At 44.7% G+C, this 25,859-nt stretch overlaps 1 protein-coding gene across 1 annotated transcript; it reads right to left on the reverse strand.

The window, feature by feature from the left end:
• Positions 1-1,694: 1,694 nt before the first annotated feature.
• On the reverse strand, positions 1,695-18,194 carry SUPT4H1 (SPT4 homolog, DSIF elongation factor subunit). Its single transcript, XM_040338280.1, has 5 exons — positions 18,038-18,194; positions 12,966-13,072; positions 12,821-12,876; positions 4,921-4,974; positions 1,695-2,005 (listed from the first exon to the last, which is right to left on the reverse strand). The coding sequence occupies exons 1-5, from the start codon at positions 18,104-18,106 to the stop codon at positions 1,938-1,940; spliced, it is 354 nt and encodes a 117-aa protein (XP_040194214.1). The 5' UTR covers positions 18,107-18,194; the 3' UTR covers positions 1,695-1,937.
• Positions 18,195-25,859: the final 7,665 nt, after the last annotated feature.

The raw sequence follows: 25,859 nt of genomic DNA on the forward strand, positions 1-25,859 counted from the left end.
AAACTTCGGTAGAAGTAAAAGCAAACTTAACAGGAAGTCATCTGAAAATTGCGCTAACAAAACAAGGATCACTAGTTTTCCTGTGCATAATCCTGTTTGTAGTCTGATATTACCAAATAGCATCACAAAACACTTGGCACATTGCATAACACCTACACAGGCCACAGTATCAATTCAATTATTTTTCCTGCAAGTCAGTAGATTAGGAGCAAGCCGATAGCACCATTGCCTAACCAGATCCACAAGACATGTCCATCTGGTCCCCACACATACTTTTATGGATTACCAAACTCTTGCAGCTTATCCAAAGTCTACAAACTGCCAGCCACTTCCACCCTCCACCTTTTAAGCCTCTCATTTTGCCTAGATATGCAGTTTCATTGTATCCCAGTTGAGACCATGTAAACATCATTGCCACTAGAAAAGCTTGCAAACCATTTTGCAAGGGTCTGAAGAGCAAGTGACACCAATATGTAGGGAACAGCGAGGTGTACAAAACTGGGGAGTTTTACAATGACAGTCAGCATTTGTGTGTAGAAGCTGCTACAGATACACGTTATCTGCAGAAGCAGCTTCTTCCACAATATGCTGTGGTTTGCACACACTGGAGAGGAGCAGGGGGGGCTGGGTGAGAAGTCAGGACTCAGCATCCAGCAGTACGGATTGCCAGAACAAAATGTATACCACAGCTGCCCTTGGAATCACATATAATTTTTTTAATATATATATATACGTATATCTTATAAATAATATATTGATCGATGCATGTATGTTTGCATCACATTGTGCTTCAGTGGATAATTACCACTATCAAAAAGTCAATTAACTGCCACAACAGAGACACTACAAACTGTAGCACAAATGCAGTCACCCCTTCCGAAATGATAAGTACAAGAATGGCATTTAAACATACTTCTATGGAAGTATGTTACCTCTAAACAAATGATCAGAAAAAAAAAAGGCAAGAGCATTAGAAATGAAAATGATAAAACTAGCTTCCTGCCCATTCTACACAGTTTCTCGCTCTGTCCCCACCCGCCTCACCACACAGGAAGTGACAAAGCTTGTTGCGATCTGCCGCATTTTGGGACGGCCAGTTCACTAGAAACAGTTATACCCATATATGGAAATACGTGGAGTGCACCGTTTTTAAACACTTACCCTAATTTTCTTATGAATCAGTCAGAAAATAAAATAATCAGACTTTATTTAGACAAACATATCACAGGAAGATTACTAAAATGTCATAACAGAACGCCATGTTGGGTGTTGTGGACAAATGGAAGACAACACCGATAGTGTGGCAGTTGCAAATCACAAACAATACATTTCATATTTTTGTATAAATTTTTTGGGCTATTTAGGGTGAGGCACAGGAAAGTTTTAAAGCTTTCAGCAACGCCTCTCTTTCCGTTACATTCAGTTCTGCTCTCACAGTAACTGTCAGCCACTTCCTCTCCAGAGCCACAGTAGACTAGAACATATGACGTATCTGTGGTATAGAATGGGTTAAGAGCATACTTTGGTGTTGCTAGTCAAAGTTTCACACTTACTGATTCTATTAAAAAGCATGCAACTGTCTGAGAAGAGTTTTCTTTTTCTTTTTTTTTAACTCAGTGAGTGACCCACTGCGCGGTTTGCCAGTCACGTATTTTGAAAAAGTAACAAAGGGAGAGGAAGAAATGACAAGACGATCAGGATTAATACATCTTTATTTTGTCCCACAACCCCATTCTCTTCCAACAAGGTCTCTTTCCTTGAGAAGACAAAAAAAAAAAAAAAACGTGAAGTGTCTGTGCGTGTGGCGGGCCGAGTGGCACAACCCTTCCCCCCACTGTGGGGAAACCACAGCCTCAGCAACATAACAGGAAAATAAAACCAACGGAAGAGAAGACATAGACATCGACCCAATCTCTGCTCCAGCCCTTCTTCTGCAGTTATGTCTTGATAGCAGTGTCTCTGGATTTGTAAACCACCCCTCGGCTTTTCAGCTCACGCACAATACCTAAAAAAGAAACATAGCTCCATTAAAGTGCAGATGAAAGGATGAGATTTTTTATATAACACACACGTTTTATCACACAACACAACTGTCACTTGCTGCACAAACAATAACAGTGAACTACAGGCTATATTGGCACAGTGGTTTAGGTTTATGTTTAAGAAGTGGCCCTCTTTCGACAGAAGCACAGACCTTATTAAAATGCTATCTGCCTGGCTAGTATGCAACACTCAAGTTGGAAGTATTTTGAGTTACTGACCAGTAAAAAGAATGCCCATCCAAAAGGGTAGTTCTAAAGTCACAACCACCCATCTGCATACTTTTTAAGTAACGCAAAGTATTGACAGCAGAGGGTCATCATGACAGACAGAATTTGCAGCAAGAAGGAATCAATATCAGCCTCCATGTGTCTCAAAAAAGGTTTCCTTAATGCCGGCCATACACGGTTCGAATTTCGAAAGAATTTTCGTACAAATTTCGCACCATTAGTGGGCTGCAGCAACAGCCGATTTTCGTGCGGCATTCAAATTTGAAGAGTTGGACATTTTTTTTAAAAACAAACGATTTTCTAATCAATGACGGGAGAATCATGCAAGAAAATAAAAAGATTCCCAGCCACAAAAATTATTTTCTTTAGCAACATGAGGTGAAATTGAAGGTTTGGCTGGCCAAATTTCAAAAATCAACGGTGGCGTCATCAAATCACAAAAACTTTTCTTATTTTGAAAATAAATTCGGGGGGGGGGGGGGGCAGACTTCATCATTACTTTTTTTATTACAAGTTGCTGGCTCCCTGGTTATCATGCTCAACCTATGGCTTCAGTACCTTGTTTTAACAAGCAATTTAATTGAAACAAGTAGTCAGTGAGGTCAGAAACCCTAACCTACATACTTGTTCTGGGTGTAAACAACCAATTTTTGCTGCAATAGCATTAACATTGCTTCAAGAAATGGCAAAACCCAGACCATTTGTCATATGAATAATTTTCTGGGAGTATCCCCAAATCAAATAAAATAAACATAAAAAAGGAGAAATATAGCCAAAGCCATTTTGGCTATACTTCTCCTGGGGATCAAAGGAGTGCAGCCTGTTCTGCACCCATGACCCGTTTTCAGCTAACATCGGGCTAAAGTCTGCTGACGTCACAGAGCCGATGCAGGCTCGGGAAAGATCCTGACTTTAGTCAGAATCCACCCACATGCCTGGATCAGCATCTGGCTCAGCCCCTCTCTCACAGGATTTGATTGACAGCAGCAGGAGCCAATAGTTCCCGTTGCTGCCTCTGTGCCTGTGAGGAGAGAGAGCGCGAGCATTGATGCTGCTTTTGGGCACAGATCAAGTGTTTAGAGGGGGCCTGGGGGGGGGGGGGGGGGGGGAGAGAAGGGAACTGATACTGGAAGGGGCTAGGGGGAAGCCGATCCTGGAAAAAAGTGTAATATTTCATCTTAGAAGTCTTTAGATGCGGTGGCTCCATTAGCGCTCTCAGTATTTTTTATCTCCTATATTTTTACCGCATGATCCTGCCAGTAAAACCATCCCTCACTTGTTGCACTGTATCAATGGGAGGTGCAGCACTATCACCTAGGATGAACAGTGTAAAGGGCGTCTCGCCTCTCCATCTTTTAGGAGAGAGGCGTTTTGTAGTCCTAACATTGTGCGAGACCAGAATCGGGCGTGTCCGTGACTGCCGGGTCTAGAGGACCTGGCGCATCACGGATCGCGGTAAATTGCCGCTGATAGTCATTGGACGGAGCGATCACATATAAACAAACCGGCGTCATTTGATGACGCCGGTTCCTTCCTCCTCTGTCTGTACCGATTGGTGCAATGTGAGAGTAGAGAGCGGGTGTCAGCAGTGCTGTGGGCTGGATCTGTGACTATTGCAGTCACAGATCCAGCCATCCCTGCAATACCCTGCGCAATACTCTGCAAAACCCCCCCCCCGCGCAATTTTCAGATATTGGCACCATAGCTTGTGGACGCTATAACTTTCACAAAGACCAAATAATATACACCAATTTGTACTTTTTACCAAAGATATGTAGCAGTATACATTTTGGCCAAAATGTATGAAGAAAAATTACAAATTTGCTAAATTTTATAACAGAAACAAAGAATTCATTTTTTTTACTGAATTTTCAGTCTTTTTTTTCTTTTATAGCGCAAAAAATAAAAAACCCAACGGTGATTAAATACCACCAAAAAAAGCTCCATTTGTAGGGAAAAAAATTATAAAATTCCTTTGGGGAAAGTGTTGCATGTCTGAGTAATTGCCATTCAAAATGTTAGAGCACCGAAAGCTGAAAATTTGTCTGGTTATTAAGGGGGTTCAAGTGCCCAGTGGTCAAGTGGTTAAACATAATTACTCTTCTCAGGTCCCCCCTGGCTTTAACCCCCCCCCCCCCCCAGAGTGCCCCCATAGCGAACCGCTTATGGGTGCACTCCTGAGGACTCAGCCCTGCCCCCTGCTCACTGTCTGTGCTGTCTCTGAGCCTATGAGAGCTGCTGCTCTTGGGCACAGCACTGGATCCAGATCGGGCTCCCCATAAGGGAGGGGGGCTGTGAGCTGTACACAGGTGGTTTTGTACCTTAATGCAGAAAATGAATTAAAAACCCACACACACAAAAATTATAATTTATATTTTTTCCTAAAGCTCCTAAATTTGCTGATTATTGCAATTACTTATTGTCATTGACAAGGTTAGGGTAAAACAGGAAATGGCAAAGGAAGTATTCAACCATACCAGAGTATTGAAAAGAAGAAACCAGACAGAGTCAGCAAACCTGGTATGTTCGAAACAGACATGTGCCACAGCAATTTATGATCAACCTCACTGCACCAAAAAGGTTTTTGTTAAAACCATCTAAAAACTTTATAAAAATAAGCTCAAGGCATGTTGACAGACATTAATCCTACCTTGTGGTAGGCGTCCTGTAACAGAGACTGCATAAACTCCGGGCTTGAAATTAGCTGAAAAAAAAAAAAAAAAAAAACGCATTACCAACATGTAAAAAAAAAAAAAAAAAATTATTTTTTTTATACAAAAACATTATCCATCATATTATGCCTCAAACATCTATATCAGTGGTTCCCAACCTTTTCTATGACCCACATTCCCCTGGGAAATATATAAATGTGTGCACACCCTACAAAAGCAAGATCAAATCTAAGGATAAAGAAGTCACATTTCTAGTATTTGAAAGCAACTTAACCATATACATTACTGCAGGTGAACAAAATGCACTTAAAAAAATCCAGCTGGTAGGAATTCACTGTATTCATGGTCCTGAAACCCCAAGGTCTTCAAGCAAACTATCCATCAAATGTTACAAGTAAAACAATATACAGCATCTCACAAAAGTACACCCCTCACATATTTTGAAGAATACTTTATGATATATCTTTTCATGTGACAACACTAAAGGAATTTCACTTTGCTACAATATAAAGTAGTGAGTGTACAGCTTGTATAACAGTATAAATGTGCTGTCCCCTCAATTTTACACTGTTCTACAAGCTGTACACTCACTACTTTATATTGTAGCAAAGTGTCATTTCTTCAGTGTTGTCACATGAAAAAAGATATATCAAAGTATTCTCCAAAAAAATATGAGGGGTGTACTGACTTTTATTGAAAGTGGTGCGCACAGAATCTGGTGCAGATGTGCATAGTAACCAATCAGCTTCTAACTGCAGCTTGTTCAATTGAGCTGTGACAATAAAACCCTAGGAGCCGATTGGTTACTATGCACAGCTGCACCAGTTTTAGCAAATCTCCCCTAATGATTATGCCAGATGCTGCATTATAATGATTTATAAGCAATACTTTATCAGTTACCTAGTCTACTATCTATACAACACAATCTACTAGCACTGCTCAAAGTACACTGGCAGAGGGCCGAGTGATGACTCGTAACTAAGGAACGCAAAGCCACTCATTGTTGAACCCCTAAAATTCCATCTCACACACCCTGGGGGTGCGGGCTACCCAGGTTGGGAACCCAGACCAAGTTTAACCAGACAAAGCACAGATATATCATTTACGTGAAGCACAATTATTACTAGGGCCGAAACTAATCAATTATGAAAATAGTTGTCAACCATTTTCATAAATCGATTAAATTGGCCAGCCGTTTATTTGGCCTGCATACAGAATGCATTATTTACATATCCGGAAATAGAGTGCAGCACACCATCCATACATGTCAGTAAGTGCCTGAGAACTTGTGAATGTTTGAGGAGCATGGGACATGTAGTCCTGGACAGCAAGCGAGTGGTTTTAAAAAGGCAGAAGTTTTTTTACCTTGCTATAGGGGCACTTCCACTCTGAAGGCAGGATGAGCCAGAAGCATAAACTGTGTGGGGAAGATCAGCACCTGAACCCAGAGGTAAACTTTTACCAGTATTGTGCAATATTTATAGCGGAGTTCCACCCAAAAATGGAACTTCCGCTTTTTGAAACCCTGATCCCTGTAATACAGGCATTTTGCTCCCACTTCCGGGCATAGATACCCGAGCCACCTGCAGCTATCTACACCACTTAGTTCACCCCCCACTGTCTTCTGGGAGACACACAGGTCCCAGAAGATAGCAGGGACCAAAGGATCGGGCAGCATTGGGCAAACAAGACATTTTTTTGAAGGAAGACATTGTTTTAGCATGGCCAGCATATATTACAGTTCTGTCTGAAAAAAATACAGCCTTTAATTTTTATTTTAAATAAAAAATGTGATCTTTGAGTCTGAGGATATTTAACAGATTTAACCTCTAAAGGCCCGTACACACTATCAGATTTTCTGATGGGAAATGTGTGATAGCAGGCTGTTGTATGATCCATCAGACAATTGTTGTCGAATTTTCCGCCAACAAAATGTTGAATAGCATGCTTTAAAATTTTCCGACAACACACATTTGTTGCCGGATTATCTGATCTTGTGTACAGAAGTCCTTCGGACAAAACCCCAAACACGCATGCTCAGAAGCAATGCTAACCATAACACAACATTAGCAGAAGTTGCCCAAAGGGTGATGCTAAAGAGTTGAAAAAACACGTAGTTTCGCGTTTGTTGCCGGACAATTCTCTGCCATTTGTATGCAACAAAAGTCCTACGCTTTTTGGATGGAAATCCGATCGTGTGTACGAGGCTTAATAGTATATACAGTATGTCTTATTCTCAGAGCGGATTAGAGATTTTGCTCCCTAACCATATAGTTGGTTATTTATATTTACCAATGCATATAGATATTTAAAGCGGAGTTCCGGCCACAATTGCACTTTTTAAATATAAATACCCCTGTAATACACAAGCTTAATGTATTCTAGTAAAGTTAGTCTGTAAACTAAGGTCCGTTTTGTTAGGTTGTTACAGCATTTAGACACTTTATAAAATAGAAATTGACTGGGGCCATCTTAAGTGTGTGCATCATGAAGCCAGACTGTATGACTTCCTGGATTTCAGCCTTGCAGATCTTGCACATGCTCAGTGCTGCACAAGCAATGTAATAGTTTTCAGATCAGGTTTCAGCACCTGTACTGTCCAAGTCACATGATTCTTCGAGACTGGGGAGTGCACAGACTCCTGGAAAGTTACACCCACTACATTCCCAGGAGTCTGTGCGGTGAAGCTTAAGCACCTAGGTGCAGGAAGTGGGAAGATTAACTATTCTGCCTAGCAACAACACTCTGAAGGCATCTAAAAAAAAAAAATAAAAAAAAAATTCTTAAAGGACTAATGAAATTTTTTTAAAACTACTGATGTAATGTTATATTTATGGGTGGAACTCCACTTTAAGAATATATTGCTTTTCTTTTTAAACTTTACATATTTTTTTTTGTTTTTCTGAGAGAAGAAGAAGGAGAACATATAAGATGAGACCGTATATATGAGGGGAAAAAGACCGAGAGAGAAGAGAGAAAAAGGCCGAGAGAGAAGAGAGAAAAAGGCCGAGAGAGAAGAGAGAAAAAGGCCGAGAGAGAAGAGAGAAAAAGGCCGAGAGAGAAGAGAGAAAAAGGCCGAGAGAGAAGAGAGAAAAAGGCCGAGAGAGAGAAAAAGGCCGAGAGAGAGAAAAAGGCCGAGAGAGAGAAAAAGGCCGAGAGAGAGAAAAAGGCCGAGAGAGAGAAAAAGACCGAGAGAGAGAAAAAGACCGAGAGAGAGAAAAAGACCGAGAGAGAGAAAAAGACCGAGAGAGAGAAAAAGACCGAGAGAGAGAAAAAGACCGAGAGAGAGAAAAAGACCGAGAGAGAGAAAAAGACCGAGAGAGAAAAAGACCGAGAGAGAAAAAGACCGAGAGAGAAGAGAGAAAAAGACCAAGAGAGAAGAGAGAAAAAGACCAAGAGAGAAGACTACATCAAGGCTCATAGTTGGTGGTGTAGGCCATGTTTAAGTTGCGAAACGCGACTGTACAGCGTTAATCGCGGTGGAGCATGGTCTCGAATTATCTCCCAAGAGACTACTGTCCGCATCCAGCATGGAGGCTGGGCAGAGAGGGTGCTCCTGGGTTAAACTTTACATATTAACTAAATTATACACCACACTTTAAGGTTATTATCCGATCAATCTATACTATAATCAACCAATGGATTATTATTAAGGATTTATATAGCGTCAACAGTTTACAATATAAAAAGGGAGACAATACAGTTATAATACAATAAAATACAAGAGGATTAAGAGGGCCCTGCTCAGAGCTTAAAATCCAGATAATGAAAATAATAGTAGTTGCAGCCCTATTTATTACCATGTTCATTGGCCCTTTTTACCTCCTTAGAGAAATTTTCTTTTGTTTTGGTACAGTACAATTCTCTATATTCATCATCAACATGCCAACATAATTGTGCAATTTTTTTTTTTTTTTTTTAAACTCAAGTTTTCTTGCCAGACAACCTTTACCCATGCTCCATACAGTGTACACCCTTGCTCATTCCCAGCATTCCAAGAATTGAGCCAGGTGCTTGCAATGGCGCAATTCTTGTTTGCATGCACAGAGTGATTACACCAGCAGTGGGTCTTCAATGACTAAAACAGGAATGCTACAGGACCAGGAGGGAGCAATGGGTGAGATGGCCCTGTCACCAGATCTGAATGGAACCTGAACCTCCAACAGGTTATTCCAAATGTACACGTTCCTGTAGAAATGTCTGTGCATATAAAAGTGGGTGCTGTAGCGACCACCGCCTTGAACTGAGTGAAGTCAGAGCAAAAAGAACGTCGCCAGCACACCAAGGGTCTCCGGAATGGGTCCTGCTCTTTAATCAGTGATCACAATGTTACAGCAGATAGCAACGTTTCTGAACCACGCAGGACCACTTCATCAGGCATCATCACATGCCTAATGAAGGGGTCCTGCGTGGCTCCGAAACACGCCCCCCCCCCGAACCCCCGTTTTACTTACCTGACCCCTCGAAAGTCCCGCGCACATCCACGTGATCCTCTTCGGTTCCCAGCCTGGCCGTTGATTGGCTAGGCTGGACGGATTGATAGCAGCGCAGCCATTGGCTGGCACTGCTGTCAATCACAGCGGATGACGCGGCGCGCCGGGGCCGATTGATACAGTCAGCGGCAATGCCCGCTCCTGTATCACGGGGGCGCGCTCGCAAAAGCTTTCCACCATGCTCGCATGAAGGTGGAAAGCTTTTGCGAGGAGGAGCAGAGACAGCTGCAGAGGGACCCCAGAAGACAGGGTTAGGGGACACTCTGTGCAAAATGAGCTGCACAGTGGAGGTAAGTATAACATTTTTTTTTTTTTTTTTAAATAACAAAGTTTGCCTTTAGTGTTTCTTTAAAGCTTAAAACCCATTCTGGAGATCCTGGGTTGCTGGTGACATTATTTTGCTTGGAGCCTGAACCCGGCACTGTTGGAGGACACACAGGGATAATAATGCCAAGAAATATGTTGTGCACAATATGGCAAGAGTCCACCACCATTCAGAAGAGTGCAGTTCTGTATTAAAGATAAGCGTCCCGAATCTTCTATTTCTGTACCTTCTTCTTTCCTTATACACATCGGATGTATTGCTAAGTAATGTCTATTTTGCTTGCGACATGCTGTGATGTTTCATGTGCTAGAGGAGGTTATACCCTCAAAAGGCAATGGCACTTTGTGTTGCGATTCAGTTCGCTAAACCGTTTAAGAATGATATTTACTTTTGTATGTTTTATTCCCCTTTTTTATCTTTGAAGAAAATTAATAAACATTATTGGAAAATAAAGATAAGCATCCCTGTTCTCTATCTTTTTTAGGCCCTCTACCTTTGCCCAGCATTTCTAACATATTTAACTTATACTACAGAAATACATCAACAATCTGCATTTGATGAATTTACCAAATGGGAGCAATCGCTTCAGGTGCAAGTATTTAAGATCACAAAACTGCTGGGAGGGCGGGACTGAAATAGAGAAGTGCACCAATCCTTTAAAACAGGAAATGGCACATCCTGACATTCATCCACCCCTCCTTTCCCCTTGTCCATTCACAGAAACATTGTATTCTGTAAAAAGAAGTTCACAAATACATTTTGTGCATGGATGAGGGACAGGAAGGTAGAGAGCGAGCGCTACTAGCCTTCACTGTATGAGAAACCGAACTGGTCAGTCTTAGTGCTGGCACTTAGCGTAGCATCAGGGATTACCTAGTGCAGCATTAGCCACACATGGAACACTCCTCGTTAAAAGGTCACTTGTGCATAGTAATTGTCCCAAAAATGCTTACCTGGAGTTCAGCTTTAATTTAACCTGCAACTAACACAACTGAGCAAATACCTGGAAGTTTAAAAAACAGGATTCCAAACTTGTCCCCGATAATGGAGTTGGGAATTACTGTGGTATTCTGCTTTGTTTTAGTAACAAACACAAGTTTAATATGACTTCCACTTACTGTATTAATTTTAGACTCAACTCAAAATGGTAAGTTTGGGCTAACTGTGAAAGTCTGAGTAGATTTATTTTTGACACTGCAGCTTTGCGGTTATAATCCAGGGTAGTGAACTTCCCTGCACCATTTCCTTCCCTTATTACTCCCATTGCTGTTCCTACATGCAAGTCTAGTATTCACAGACAGCATCTGCATTCAGAGAAAATTACCGTCAACTTTGCAGAATGACAGTTAAAGGGGGTGGGGGGTGTAAAATGTTATATAAAATGTATTTATACATACAGTTGGCAGAAATACTAACATTTTGGCATTAATATTGAAAATATGACCGATCATGCCAAAAAACTGGCTTTCATTTAAAGCGGAGGTCTGGCCATAATTTATTTTTACACGATCCACACATTACTATAGCATACAAACAAATATATTAGCCGCTCCCGATCGATTTAGTGATAATATAAAAATGTACTTAATATCTTCTCCCATGATATTGTGGCCCTTTCCATTTTAAATTAAGGGCATGTGAAGCCCAGTCGCCATCTGTTCCTGGTTACCTCTATCTCGCGCATGCGCAGTTAAACAGCGCTCGTAGTGCCGTTAGTTTGTATTGTTGTCACGACAACGGGCAGCAACGGAGGAGCGTCCCGCCCCGCTGTTATGACAACGAAGGTCTTGCGCAGTTAAATGGCGCCTGTAGCACTGTAATGCCCAGAGCCAGGTGAGTTAGGAAGGGAAGTAGAGCCACACAAAAAAGCTCAATGAGGCATGTTAAAGGTGTTGTTTGGCATAGTTTAACCACCTCCCTCGCCCCTTAGAGGCATTTTTGAGGAACACAGAGAAATGGCAAGGCAAAAAATATACATCGCTGACCTAGTAGCCAAAATGGGTTGTAATCACACACACACACACACACACACACGAGGTTCACTTGAAGACCGACACCACAAAAAAAAAACCCACACACACACACATACACACACACACACACACACACACTTTAGGATCCAGGTGCGTTTTAAATTTAAAATACAAAAACACTTGCAGAACAGCAGAAAGGGCATATTCATAAAGTAGTGAATGTGACAGTCACTGTAGGAGAAACAATCAAAACAGTTCTACGGCGGCAGGTCGGCTCTCCTGCGCGAGAGCCCGTAGCTCTACGTTGGCTCTCGAAGCGGCCACTAAATGTGTGCCCCCCCCGCTCCTGACTCCCGCGTCCGGCGGTCGTGATCGCTTGTTACAGAGCGAGAACCGGGAGCTGTGTGTGTAAACACACAGCTCCCGGTCCTGTCAGGGGAGAAATGCCTGACCGTCTGTTCATACAATGTATGAACAGCGATCAGTCATTTCCCCTAGTGAGTCCACCCCCCCCCTACAGTTAGAACACACCCAGGGAACATACTTAACCCCCTCCCTGCCAGTAGCATTTTTATAGCACTGATCGCTATAAAAATGCCAATGGTCCCAAAAATGTGTCCGCCATAATGTCGCAGTACCAAAAATAAATCGCTGATCGCCGCCATTACTAGTAAAAAAATGCCATGAAACTACCCTCTATTTTGTAAACGCTACAAAACTTTTGCGCAAACCAAATCAATAAACGCTTATTGCGATTTTTTTTAACGGAAAATATGTAGAAGAATACGTATCGGTATATATATATAATTTATTATGCACACAAAAAATTGGGGGGATGTTATAGCAAAAAAGTAAAAAAAATTTTTTCAAAATTGTCACTCTATTTTTGTTTATAAGAAAGCTCTATTTGTGGGGAAAAAAAAAAGGATGCCAATTTTGTTTGGGAGCCATGTCGCACGACTGCGCAATTGTCAGTTAAAGCGACGCAGTACCGAATCGCAAAAAGTGCTCTGGTCTTTGACCAGCAATATGGTTCGGGGCTGAAGTGGTTAAATACATCCCCTAGTGGACATATTAGAATACTCACTGATCCGCTGCCACTTTGACACCCAGCTGTCATCAGAGCTCATCATGGCCACAATCCTAAAAAAAAAAAAAAAAAAAATCCAATATTACAGTTTGTTGGCCAGATTTTTAGGATCCACAACAACAATACACATGAAATGACATACCCATCAAACGAAGAGCTAGTGCAATCATACACCATTTCCCTGTTCCCTTTCATCTGCAGGTAAGCATCACAGTTGTCACAGCCATCGTATTCAAACTGGTCAATGGTCTGGAAGAAAAGCAAAACCACATGCTGTTAGAAAGGACAATAACTAATGTCTACAGAAAGGATAGCCCTTACCGTTTCCCCCCCCACCCCCCTTTAAATTTAGGATTTCTCATCACAGAGCAGACAAACATTAAAATTATATATCACACTGGTGGATATTTAATAAAACTTGAGTGCAAAATCTCATGCAGCTGTGCATAAAAACCAACTTCCAGGTTTTATTGTCAAAGCCCAACTGAATGAGCTAAAGTTAGAAGCCGATTGGCTACCATTCACAGCTGCACCAGATTCTAAGTGCTCCAATTTTAGTAAATCTCCCCCAAATCACCTCACCAGGACCTTGCATCAGCACTAAATTGCAAGCACTGTTGGGCTTATTAAATAAAGCAGCAATGAGTTGTACCTATAGCCACCTATTGGAATCCATTTTATACTGGCAGGGTTACTCACTGTGAATTAAATATTAAAGCAGAGGTCCAGACGATTTTTTTTTTTAAAAGCCAGCAGCTACAAATACTGCAGCTGCTGACTTTAAAAAAAAAAATGGACACTTACCTATCCTGCGCGCCATCGCTTGTCGGTAAGGGAATCAGGAAGTGAAGCGTTGCGCCTTCACTGCCCTGTTCCCTACTGTGCATGCGCGAGCGGGGCGGCCCGTCCTCACTGGTCCCTGCTCTCCCCTGGGACCAGTGTGTTTCCCAGGAGACAGCAGGGGGGGATGGGAAGTGGCGTGACCCCCCCTCCCACGGGAGTCAATGCCCAGAAGTGGTTGCAAATACCTGTCTCCCCCCTGAAAAGGTACCAAATGTGACACCGGAGTGGGGGGGGGGGGGGGGTTCCAAAAAGCGGAAGTTCCATTCTAGGGTGGAACTCCGCTTTAAGAACCAATTTGTATAGATTACTGCAATTTGCTCCATATACTGCTGATTAAGTACATTTGCAACTGTTGGTGAGAAGCACATAAAAAGGTTTTTTAACTGCAAAGAATGCATGAAGGTTAAAAAAAACAAAAAAACCCTGAAGCCTTTATATCCATTTTAAGTACTAAGGAGAGCGTGAAGAGCATCAACCTGTGCATGCATTCCCCCACACTTCCTGATTTTGCTGGGCTGTTCTGGAAAAGTTAGCAGTCACTTGAAGTCTATATCACTTGTAGATTTCTTTCCTTCATGCTCGTTCACACGCGAGGTAAAACCCTACGGCTAAGCCATGCTTTTTCTGCTCCTCGACCGCTACCCCCTCTAGGTGCAGAGGCAGCAGTAGAAGAATTAGGAATGCTTTCAGCGCCCGCCGAACATGACCCATTAAACTTAAAAAGGTTGTAAACCCTCCTGTTTTTTCACCTTAAAGCATCCAGCCCCACCGTTTTACTTACCCGAGCCCTGGAATGTCCCACGGCAAGGACGCGCCGTCTCTCTGCCTGGGGTTCTTGGCTCTCGATTGGATAAATTGATAGCAGCGCAACCATTGGCTCTCACTGCTATCAATCCAATGACGTGGGACCCGGGGGTGGGGACGAGTCATGCATTCGGCAGCTATGGACACAGAATAATGGACTCGGGAGCACGCCCGCAAGGTAACCCCCCCCCCCCCCCCCCGGGAAAGCGCTTCTCCTAGGTGGTTATCTTATGCGGGGGAGGAGCTGCTGAGGGACCCCAGAATATGGTGTTCAGGGCCACTCTGTGCAAAAGGAACTGCACAGTGGAGGCAAGTATGACATGTTTGTTAGAAAAATAAAAATCATTTGGAGATTTTTTAAATCCCTTTCCATAATCGTAGGCATCCACAACTTTCTTTCTGCCTTCACTGAAATCTATTGATCTTGACATGACGACACCACACATGTCAATAGCAAAGAGAACACCAGATCCTAGATGTCTGAGGTTTAAATAAGACAACAGGTTTCCCCTACATACTCCATAAGGAGTTTACAGTTCTAATATACTTTCAAACTTATTCCAACAGCACTTGAACTTGGCGATAGGTTATGCAGACACTGATCTATTGTGGGAAGGGAGAGTCTACTCTCCCCTAAACATCATGGTGTTTTGAGCTGTGGAAATCTTTAGAGCTAAACAGCAGGCTGGACCTTGCAATGTATACTGCGCAGTGTGAAAATTCCTTTGAAAAGGTTAATTGTAGGTATCGGTAACTTATATCTCTTAAGCCAAAAGTAGGGGATAAAGGCCAAGTTCACGTTTGACAGAAAAATGCCTCTGCTGACAAGGGGCCCAGTAGATCTTAAACTGTGTAACTTTAAAAAAAATATATATATCTTCTGATAGCATGGGCTGTGACAGGTCCTTTTTTTGGAGAGAGCTGGAGTCTATTAGACCTCTTTTTGAGATCAGATCAAACCAAGACCGGTTTTATCTGATGTTTTTACAAATCGGTAAGGACTTCATTCACATAAGGCCGATGTGATGAAATGCTTGTGGTTTCTGACATCACAGTGGGAGGAATGACATCCGTTCCTCCCAATGTATCTCAGGAACCAGATGCTACCTGTTGCATCCTTGCCGGTCTCCCTGATCGCTGGGGAGATCCCAGTAAAAGTGGCATCAGCGACTCTTTAGCCGCTTAAATTACGATTCATCATTGCCAGCTCTAAAAATGATATCTGGATCATTATTGTAGCGAAGACTGAGTTGTCACCCTTCCCATCTAAGAAGGTACATGTACATCTTAATCGCTTCTTATGTAAAGCTTATATTGTGTTCTACTATACTGGCATAAAGCCATACTTAAAGCCGAGTTCTACCCAAAAGTGGAACTTCCGTTCATTTGTCCCCTTCCTCCCAACTTTGGTGCCACATTTCGGGGGGGATTACCATTTTTTTTAACAGGCACCCAGTCACCAATTCCGGGAGACTGGGCTGCGGCAAATTACGTCATCAGCTCAGCTCCTCCTCCTCCTCCTCCTCCTTCCCCCGGGCCAGTAGGAGACCGCAGCGGTGCCTCATGCATGCACCTGTCGTGAAGCCGTAATGCTTTACTGACGTTTTCTCCTTGCAATAGCGGCGGCAGCACCAAACCGCTATAGAAAACATAAGCTGCGGTGCCGACATCGCTGGACTCCAGGACAGGTACGTGTCCTATTATTAAAAGTCAGCAGCTACAGTATGTGCAGCTGCTGGTTTTTAATTTTCAGCAGGGGTGGGCGGACCTCCGCTTTAAAGTGCAAGTTCACCTTTACTGAAAAAAATCTGTATGGTGAACTTACACAGGACCATACCCCTCAACCATGTCCCGCTGACCTGGAGCGCAGCGTTATCTCACTATCAGCCCTGGTATAGCCACGTCACCAGTCGGGGGCTAAGAAATCCCCAGCAGCTTCACGAGGTACGTTTAGGAGCATTCTAAAATTGGTCGGCACCGGCAATCAGAACCCGCGCAGCCCGTCCTGTCAGCAGGGGAGACGAGAAAGCCAAGGGGCCGTGACACGGATATACTAGGGCTCATAGCGGGATATCGTCACGCTCCAGGTTAACTGGACTGGTGGGGTGGTTCAGACAGTTTGTTCGTTTTTCGAACAGTTAAAGGGCTAAAAAAAAAAAAAAAAAAAAAAACCACACACGATAATCGTTTGGACGTTTTTGAGCCAAAAAAAACGAAGGACGAGCTTGGAAATTTTCTGCCGAACAATAAATTGAATGGTTAATGCGTTTCCCGTCCAAACTTTCTACACTAGGGATATGTAAAAAAAAAAAAAAAAAAAAAATGTATTTATGTCCACTGAATGATTTATCGATCATTACATGATGTCAATGTCGTTAGTGCTCGCGGCCGAACATTAGTTTTTCAAAAGTTTTTTCGGACGATTTTTCGTATGGCCAGCATAAGTTCACCTTACAGATTTTTCTGTTAAGCTGAACTTACACTTTAATGTCATATGCCGGTTGTAGTAGTTCCTCTGCTCCCAATTACTTAGATTAGAATATTGGTTAATTTCCTAGGAAGGGAATTGCAGAGGCCCTGTCCTAGCTGGAGGCACTGCCAACTTTATCATCAATAAGACTGAGCTGCGGCATATTCGCAAAGTCCACGTGCAGAGCCCACCAGAAATTCAGCACTGCGCTAATCACAGGCAGTGAGAAATTTCCCGATGTGCGGTTGCAGAGATCTGGAAATGTCTCACTGCCTCCGATTAGCGCAGTGCCGACTTCCTGGCGGGCTCTGTACATGGACTTTGCTTACACCCCGCAGCTCATCCTTAATTATGAAGCCTACTCTTCCACTTAGGGCCTCTTTCACACTGCTCTGTACCCCCCCAAAAAAAAATATCACAATAAAAATGTTTTTTCAGACACATTTTTGGGTTGCCTGCACCTGTGAATAATTAACATGTGACCCAAAAAAAACATGGTATATTTTTACCGTGATTTTGATGCATTTTCCATTAAATTTTAATATATGCGGTTTTCAAAACCACACCATGCAAGCGTTTTCAAAATGCACCGCACTTGTAAATGCAATGGTGTGGAGAGTCCCATTTGGACATTTTTCTTGCAAGGTAAAAACATATCAGTGTGAAAGGTTCTAGTTCTCTTCTAGTTCCAGCGCCTTGAGGCGATTAAGTTCGCATTTGCTGCGCTATACAAGTTTCTCACTCTTTTTTTACCTACAGGTTTAGTACAATACCCTGTTTGCGGAGGGGCAGTTCTCAATACACACAGAATGCTCCAAAGAAAAAAGTTTTGTCTTTAGAGGTCCTTTAACCCAATATTCAGTCACATGGACTGTAGAAACCTCAGTTGTTCTTGGAATCCCTGACTGGAAGCCATTGTGCGTGTCTCCTGTACGATGTAGACTTGGTTGCCTGTATACTCAGGGCCCTCCTGTGCTACTATCACATATACAGCCTTCCCCATCCCACAGATGTCTGTACCTGTGGGGGGAAGATATAATGAGCCGGCTTATACATTTCCCTGCCTCTTCTACACAGAGGCCGACCCTCTCTCTCACCTTCACCAGAGAACACAGCAAACAGGCTCTTAGATGCCGCAAATCTTTCGGGACCGTTTCCAAAGACATAACTACCGAAAGCGGAAGCACGTCTGTACCAACACAGGAAATCCTACCGGCTGCGGGCTAGAAGGGACTTTTCTATGGTGCGCCTCCGCCGTCGCTCTATCCCACTCCGCAATCTCTATGGTGCTGTTCTAGTGGCTCACGCACAGGACGTGGGTTATGGAGGAGGGGAGATGGTGAGCTCATGTTGTGTATATTACACAGGAGGTGATATGGACTCATGCTGCTGTTGTGTACAGGAGATTACTCAGACTTTCCGGCTATTGCAGTGTGAGAACAGAGAAGAGTTCTACCATTGCACAGATATTAGAAGGTTAACCACTACAGCCCTGGAAGGATTTACCTTAGGTTCCCCTAAAAATAAACTTTTAACATTGCATTTCCCACATTAATGACAATTAGAATCGGCTGGTTTTATTAAAAAAAAAAAACGTCCGTACGTACCGTTTGCTATATGCGTTCTCACCGCCGCTTCCGGGTACGATGGTGGGGCTGGGCGTTCCTAATTGATGGACAGGCATCCGACCGACGCATACATCGCGTCACGAGATGCCGAAAGAAGCCGAACGTCGGTGCGCATGCGCCGTATAGAGCCGCACCGACGTTTGGCATCTCGTGACGCGATGTATGCGTCGGTCGGATGCCTGTCCATCAATTAGGAACGCCCAGCCCCACCATCGTACCCGAAAGCGGCGGTGAGAACGCATATAGCAAACGGTACGTACGGACGTTTTTTTTTTATAAAACCAGCCGATTCTAATTGTCATTAATGTGGGAAATGCAATGTTAAAAGTTTATTTTTAGGGGAACCACCCCTTTAATGACCAGGCCATTTTTTTGCGATACGGCACTGCGTCGCTTTGACAATTGCGCGGTCATGCAACATTGTACCCAAATACATTTTGTCTTAGGCCCCGTACACACGATAGAATCCATCCGCTGAAAAATCCCAGCAAATGGGTTTCAGCGGATAGATCCTATGGTGTGTACACTCCAGCGGATCTGTTTCCGCGGATATTTCTCCCCTGGGATGGATTCCAGCAGATCGAATATTTGCTGACATGCCAAGCAAATCCATCTGCTGGAATCCATCCCAACGGATGGATCCGCTGGTCTGTATAGACTCACCGGATCCATCCGTCCGAAGGGATCCCCCGCATGCGTCGTAATGATTCGACGCATGCGTGGAATTCCTTATATGACAGCGTCGCGCACGTCGCCGCGTCATAATCGAGGCGCGACACGTCATCGCCAGAGGATTTCGGCGCGGATTTCAATGCGATGGTGAGTACACTCCATCGCATTAAAATCTGCTGAAATCCTCGAGAGGATTTATCCGCGGAAACGGTCCGCTGGACCGTATCCGCGGATAAATCCTCCCGTGTGTATGGGGCCTTACAAATGGAGCTTTCTTTTGGTGGTATTTGATTACCTCCTGTGGTTTTTATTTTTTGTGCTATAAGCAAAAAAAGAGCGACAATAAAAAAAAAAAAAAAAAGCACAATATTTTGTTTAGGCCAATACGTATTCTACATATTTTAGGTAAACGAAAATCACAATAAGCGTATATTGATTTGTTTGTGCAAAAGTTATAGCGTCTACAAAATAGGGGATAGTTTTATGGCATTCATTCGTTTTTTTTTTTTACTAGTAATGGTGGTGATCTGTGATTTTTAGTGGGACTGCGACATTGCAGCGGACAGATCGGACACCTAGCTGACATTTTTTACACTTTTTTGGGAACCAGTGACATTATTACAGTGATCAGTGCTAAAAATATGCACTGACGCTGTATAAATGACACTGGCAGGGAGGGGGTTAATATCAGGGATGATCAAAGGGTTAAGTGTATTCCCTAATTGTGCTTTCTTACTGGGGGGGGGGGGTGTCACTGCATGCACACTGTGATCTGTGTTCCAGATTATCAGAAACACTAGATCACTGTCAGCACAGCGGTCTGCTTGTTTATATCAGCCGACCGCCCTTCTATCTCTGTGGGGAGCGATCAGCGGCGAACATTGCATCCGCAAATCGGCGCGCGATCGTGACAAGATCTCTCGGAAGTGGGGACAGGTACCCGTTTCCCTTTTATTGATGTTTTCCCGAGGCGTCTTTCAGGACAGCACCTTGAGATATGGTGACTCCTCCCACTCCATCAGGAAACACCTTCTTTCCAATCTTTTAAAAGGGAGGTCCTTCCTTGTACCATCAGTTTTTGTGTTTCCTTTTCCGGAGGGGGCATCTTTTTAGGAGGGAGTCTGATATCTCAGGGAGCTCCTGAAAGTCGGACTCTTTTTTTGTACTCCTACCTTTCTTTTTTTTTTTCTTTTGCGGCGATTCGTCGCGGAGACTGTCCGCTCTCCTGTGCCACCCGCGCGGCGGTGATGGTATTCAGGCTCCTCTCTTCCCCGTGCTCAGTGGAGCCAGCAAATCTGGGGCCTGGCATTCGATTCCCCGCGTGTGCGCGGGGCGCCGCCATTTTGGCGGAGCCAGGCTCCGGAGACGTGCGTCACTTCCGGCGCGCAGGGAGGAGGGGCAGGGCGGACGCTGGGGCCTATTTCTGCTTCCTGGTCCGGCGCAGCGGCGCTTTAGGAATCCAGGAAGCGCTACACATGCCACAGGAGTAGCGCTGTCGTCTCTACTATGGACAACACAGAAGACACAGCGAGTGGAGCAGGCACTGGCACCAGCAGGACCTCGGCGGGAAGCAGTAACGTGAGTCTGTCTTCCTTAGGGGTGAGGGGGTCTTATTTCTCTCTCTCGGTCTCCTTATTTTTTTTTCCCCCCAGTGGCATGGGGGCCTGTCAGGACGCAGGCAGTGGTCACTTTCCTTCCTGGCGCACCTGGTGAATGGGGGGGGTTCCTTTTCTTGTCTGAGACCGGGTCTCATTCCGGACCCCTTTTATTGTTTTTTCTTCTCGCCCGTTTCCTTAGGTCAAAACGGATACTAAGAGAAGGTGTCCTGCATGCAGGACTAGATTGGGGGAGGACTGGAAGAAACCTTGGTGCAAAGCGTGCATCGCGGCAGTAGTGCAGGAAGAGTCAGCTTCTATTAGAGAGGAGTTAGTCTCTTCCGTTAAAAACGAGTTACTGGCCTCATTCCAGTCAGTTAGGGGATCCCTAGCTTCTACCCCCTCTACTCAGCCGTCCACCTCTCAGTCTTCCCAGGAGGTAGTAGTATTATCTTCTGGGCCCTCGGTCTTCGAGGAGGTATCTTTAGGGCAACCTCAGGACCCCTCTAGTGGGGAATCGGAGACTGAGGAGGAAACGGGGTCTCCCGCAAAGTTTAAACTTTCCTTAGAGGAGGTGGACAATCTCCTTATAGCCATTTACGCTACCTTAGGACTGGGTGAGGAGAAGAAGGACCTAAGTTTGCACGATCGAATGTATGCTGGTCTCTGCGAACCCAAGGGTCGTACCTTCCCGGTACATTCGGTTATTTCCGAGACTATTCTACGGGAATGGCAGGAGCCGGAGAAAAAACACTTTTTTTTTCCAAGTCCCACAAGAGACGCTTTCCTTTTGGAGAGGATCCATCAGCTATCTGGAACAAGGTTCCAAAGCTGGATGCAGCCTTTTCGCAGGTCTCGCGTTCCACGGACTTGTCCTTTGAGGACATGGGTCTGCTCAAAGATCCTATGGATAAGCGTATGGATCTTCTCCTTAAGAAAGCCTGGCAGTCTATTTTGATCAATCTGAAACCAGCCATGGCTACCACTTGCGTGGCTCGTAACCTGGAATATTGGGTGGATCAGCTTAAAGCACATATTGAGGCTGATTCCCCGAAACAGGATATTTTGGATTCTTTTTCCACTATAGCTGCAGCAGTTGCTTATATGGCAGATGCCTCGGCCGAGGCGATTAAATTTTCTGCCAGGTCCGCAGCCTTAGCCAACTCAGCCAGGAGGGCCCTTTGGCTCAAGACCTGGCCAGGAGACGCAGCGTCCAAAAGTAAATTATGTGGAATCCCGTTCTCGGGAGACCTACTGTTCGGCCCTGAACTAGATAGTATTCTGGACAGGACGGCAGATAAGAAAAAGGCTTTCCCAGTAAAAGCGAAAAATCCCCCCCCTAAGCGTTTTTTTCGGGCCCATAAGCAGCAAAATAAGGGTAAAGGGCCACAGGGAAAGAGAGGTTGGTCAGCGCAGAAGGGTAAAGGTAAGGGAGTCCTTTTCAATCCTCCTGCGCAAACCAACAAGCCGCAATGACTCAGCCCTTCGGGTAGGCGGAAGGTTGGAGAATTTCCTTCCGCAGTGGTCGGCAGTATCAGACAACCGGTACATTCTGACCACTATCGCCCAGGGTTACACTATAGAGTTCTCGGAGGCCCCACCAACAAGATTTTTGGTAACTCAGACCCCAAGAGATCCAGTGAAGGCATTGGCTTTAAAGTCCTCCCTGTCGGAGCTTCGACAACAGGGAGTATTAATCCAGGTCCCTCTAGTAGACCAGGGCAGGGGGTTTTACTCTCATGTCTTCCTAATAAGCAAGCCCACAGGAAAATTCAGGCTAATCCTGAACTTAAAACCTCTAAACAGATGTGTAAAGTACAGAAGATTCAAGATGGATTCGATATTTTCCATCAGGAATCTTCTGACGCCAGGTTGCTTCATGGCATCGATAGACCTGAGGGACGCGTACTTACACATTCCTATATCCCCAAAGTCGCAGAGGTTTCTCAGGCTAGCTGTAGAGTTGGAGGGCACAGTACAGCATTTCCAATACAGGGCCCTCCCCTTCGGGCTCTCATCATCACCTCGGATCTTCACCAAGGTGCTGGCAGAAGCCTTAGCACCTTTGCGGCTTCAGGGGATACAGGTCATCCCCTACCTGGACGACCTCCTCTTCTTTGCCCCCTCGAAAGAGAGGTTGTTGGCAGATCTGTCTCGGGCACGAAGTCACTTGGAATCCCTGGGCTGGATCTTAAATCTTCAGAAGTCCGCCTTGTTACCCTCCAAGGAGATTCGTTTTCTGGGATTCCAGGTGAATTCACTATGCCGGAGAATATTTCTCCCTTTGGACAAGGCAACCAAGGTCTTAGATTCCGTTCGGTTGTTGCAGGCCCACCAGACACTAACCGTCAGGCAGGTTATGGCAGCTCTGGGAGTCTTGACTTCCACCATGCCAGCCGTCCAGTGGGCGAGATTGCATTTCAGACCCCTGCAGGCTTTTTTGTTGAAAGCTTGGGATCACAAGCCCAATTCCCTGGACTCCCAGGTGAAGATTCCAGCCAGTGTAAAGAGATCCCTATACTGGTGGAAAAATCAGAGAGTGCTTGTGGAAGGTCTGGAATGGTTCTTCCCAGTGGAAAAGAGGCTTACCACGGATGCCAGCGCCTGGGGATGGGGAGCCCACTTAGAAGAAAGGTTCACTCAGGGAAATTGGATAAAGGAGGAATCCCTGCGTTCCTCAAATTGGAGGGAACTGAAAGCAGTCGCCCTGGCCCTAGTGGGCTTTGCTCCACACCTACGGGGTCGCCATGTTCAGATTTTGACAGACAACTCCACGGTGGTAGCCTACTTAAACAGACAGGGGGGTACGAGAAGCCGGATGCTTCAGTCCCTTACCACAGAAATCCTGCTCTGGGTAGAAAGCAACTTACTTTCCCTGACGGCCCTACATCTGAAAGGATCACTAAACCGGGTGGCGGACTTTCTAAGCAGACACCAGATTCGGGAATCAGAGTGGTCCCTGAATCCAGAGGTTTTCCTACAGATCACCGACAGATGGGGTCTACCAGAGGTGGACTTGTTCGCCTCGAAGGAGAACTCCCAGGTAGGAAAGTTCTTTTCTCTGAGCCAGGGGGATGGCTCCCTAGGGGTGGATGCTCTGGTGAATCCCTGGGAATTTCGCCTTTGCTTTGCCTTCCCCCCGTTTCAGCTAATTCCCTTGGTTCTGAGAAAGGTCCAGAAGGAAAGGGTCCCGGTCATCCTCATCGCCCCGTTTTGGCCCAGAAGAGCATGGTTCGCGACGCTCCTGACGATGGCAGCCGAACCTTGTTGGCATCTGCCCCTCAGGCGGGATCTTCTAGCACAGGGCCCGGTCTCTCACCCGGAAGTGGCACGACTTTCCTTGGCAGCGTGGCTTCTGAGAGAGAAATCTTAAAAAATAAGGGGTTTTCTGACCGTCTAGTTTCCACCTTACTTAACAGTAGGAAAAAAGTGACCCGAGCTATCTATGCCAAGGTTTGGAAGGTTTTTTCCACATGGTGTAGCTCAGCGGGCCAGGACCGTAGGGATTTAAGTTCCATCTTGGAGTTTTTACAGGCAGGGGCAGATAAAGGCTTAGCTATCAGTACCCTAAAGGTGCAGGTATCCGCACTCGCAGTGTTCTTGGAGAGGCCTGTGGCCACAGAACCCTTAGTGGGTAGGTTTTTTAGGTCTCTCACAAGATCCAGACCACTACGGTTACAGGGGTTCCCGAAGTGGGAGCTCTCAGTGGTACTTAGATCCCTGGCAAACAAGCCGTTTGAACCCTTAGGGGAAGCATCGCTTAGGAATGTTACCCTAAAAACTTTGTTTTTGATCGCTATTACCTCGGCACGTAGGATCAGCGAATTACAGGCCCTGTCTATTAAAGAGCCTTATTTATGTTTATTTACGGATAGGGTAGTGCTTAAAACTGACCCTAAGTTTTTGCCAAAGGTAGCTTCTAAGGCAAATCGTTTACAGGACATTGTCCTTCCCAGCTTTTGTTCTAGTCCTTCGGGAAAGAAGGAATTATTTTTTCACATGTTGGATGTCAGGCGGACTTTATTAGGTTATTTGGAGATAACAGGTCCGTTCAGACGCTCGGATGCTCTATTTGTCCTCTTCGGGGGTATCAAGAAGGGCCAACAGGCATCTAAGGGGACCCTAGCTAGGTGGCTGAAGCTGGCTATCCGGGAGGCTTATTTACAGGCAGACCTGACCCCACCAGAAGGGGTTAATGCCCATTCAACCAGAGCTCTTGCAACTTCATGGGCAGAAAGAGCTGGTGCCACGCCAGAGCAAATCTGCAGGGCAGCGACGTGGACAAGTTTTCACACGTTTGTGCGACATTATAGATTGGACCTCACCTCGGCCAGTGATCAGGCATTTGGCAGGAAGGTCTTACAAGCTGTCGTCCCGCCCTAAGGTAGTAAGTCTCTGTTATCCTCTCAAGGTGCTGTCCTGAAAGACGCCTCGGGAAAATTCAAGTTAGTCTTACCGGTAACTTGTTTTCCAGAAGTCTTTCAGGACAGCAACGACCCGCCCTATGAGTGTTAAATGAACTATGCTGTGACTAACGTATGTGTTTATGTGTTCCAGCCGGGGCCGGAGGTTTTTCTCTATTACAACTGATGGTACAAGGAAGGACCTCCCTTTTAAAAGATTGGAAAGAAGGTGTTTCCTGATGGAGTGGGAGGAGTCACCATATCTCAAGGTGCTGTCCTGAAAGACTTCTGGAAAACAAGTTACCGGTAAGACTAACTTGAATTTTTTATTGTTGTTTTTATCAGAAAAAAATACGATGTTAAAGGAGTTGCAAAGGTTCGTCTTTTATTTTCTAAATTGGTTCCTTTAAGCTAGTGCATTGTTGGTTCACTTACCTTTTCCTTCCATTTCCCTTCTTTTAAATTTCTCAGTTCCTGTTTCTCCTCAGTAAGCTTTCCACCATCATCCGAGCGGTGCAAAGTCATTTAGAACAGCTTACTGAACACCTTCCTGGGGAGGAACAGGAAGTGAGAAATTCAGACAAAGAAAACAAAGAAAAAAAAACATTTAGAAGGGAAATC

Source organism: Rana temporaria, chromosome 2 (genome assembly GCF_905171775.1).
Source record: "Rana temporaria chromosome 2, aRanTem1.1, whole genome shotgun sequence".
Taxonomy (NCBI): Eukaryota; Metazoa; Chordata; class Amphibia; order Anura; family Ranidae; genus Rana; species Rana temporaria.

Coding starts and splice junctions, on each gene's coding strand:
- SUPT4H1 (XM_040338280.1), bottom strand. CDS start 18,106: ATGTCTTTGGAAACGGTCCCGAAAGATTTGCGGCATCTAAGAGCCTGT. Junction 12,877..12,965: donor ACTAGCTCTTCGTTTGATGG/GTATGTCATTTC, acceptor TTTTTTTTTTAG/GATTGTGGCCATGATGAGCT. Junction 2,006..4,920: donor TACAGGACGCCTACCACAAG/GTAGGATTAATG, acceptor TTTCTTTTTTAG/GTATTGTGCGTGAGCTGAAA.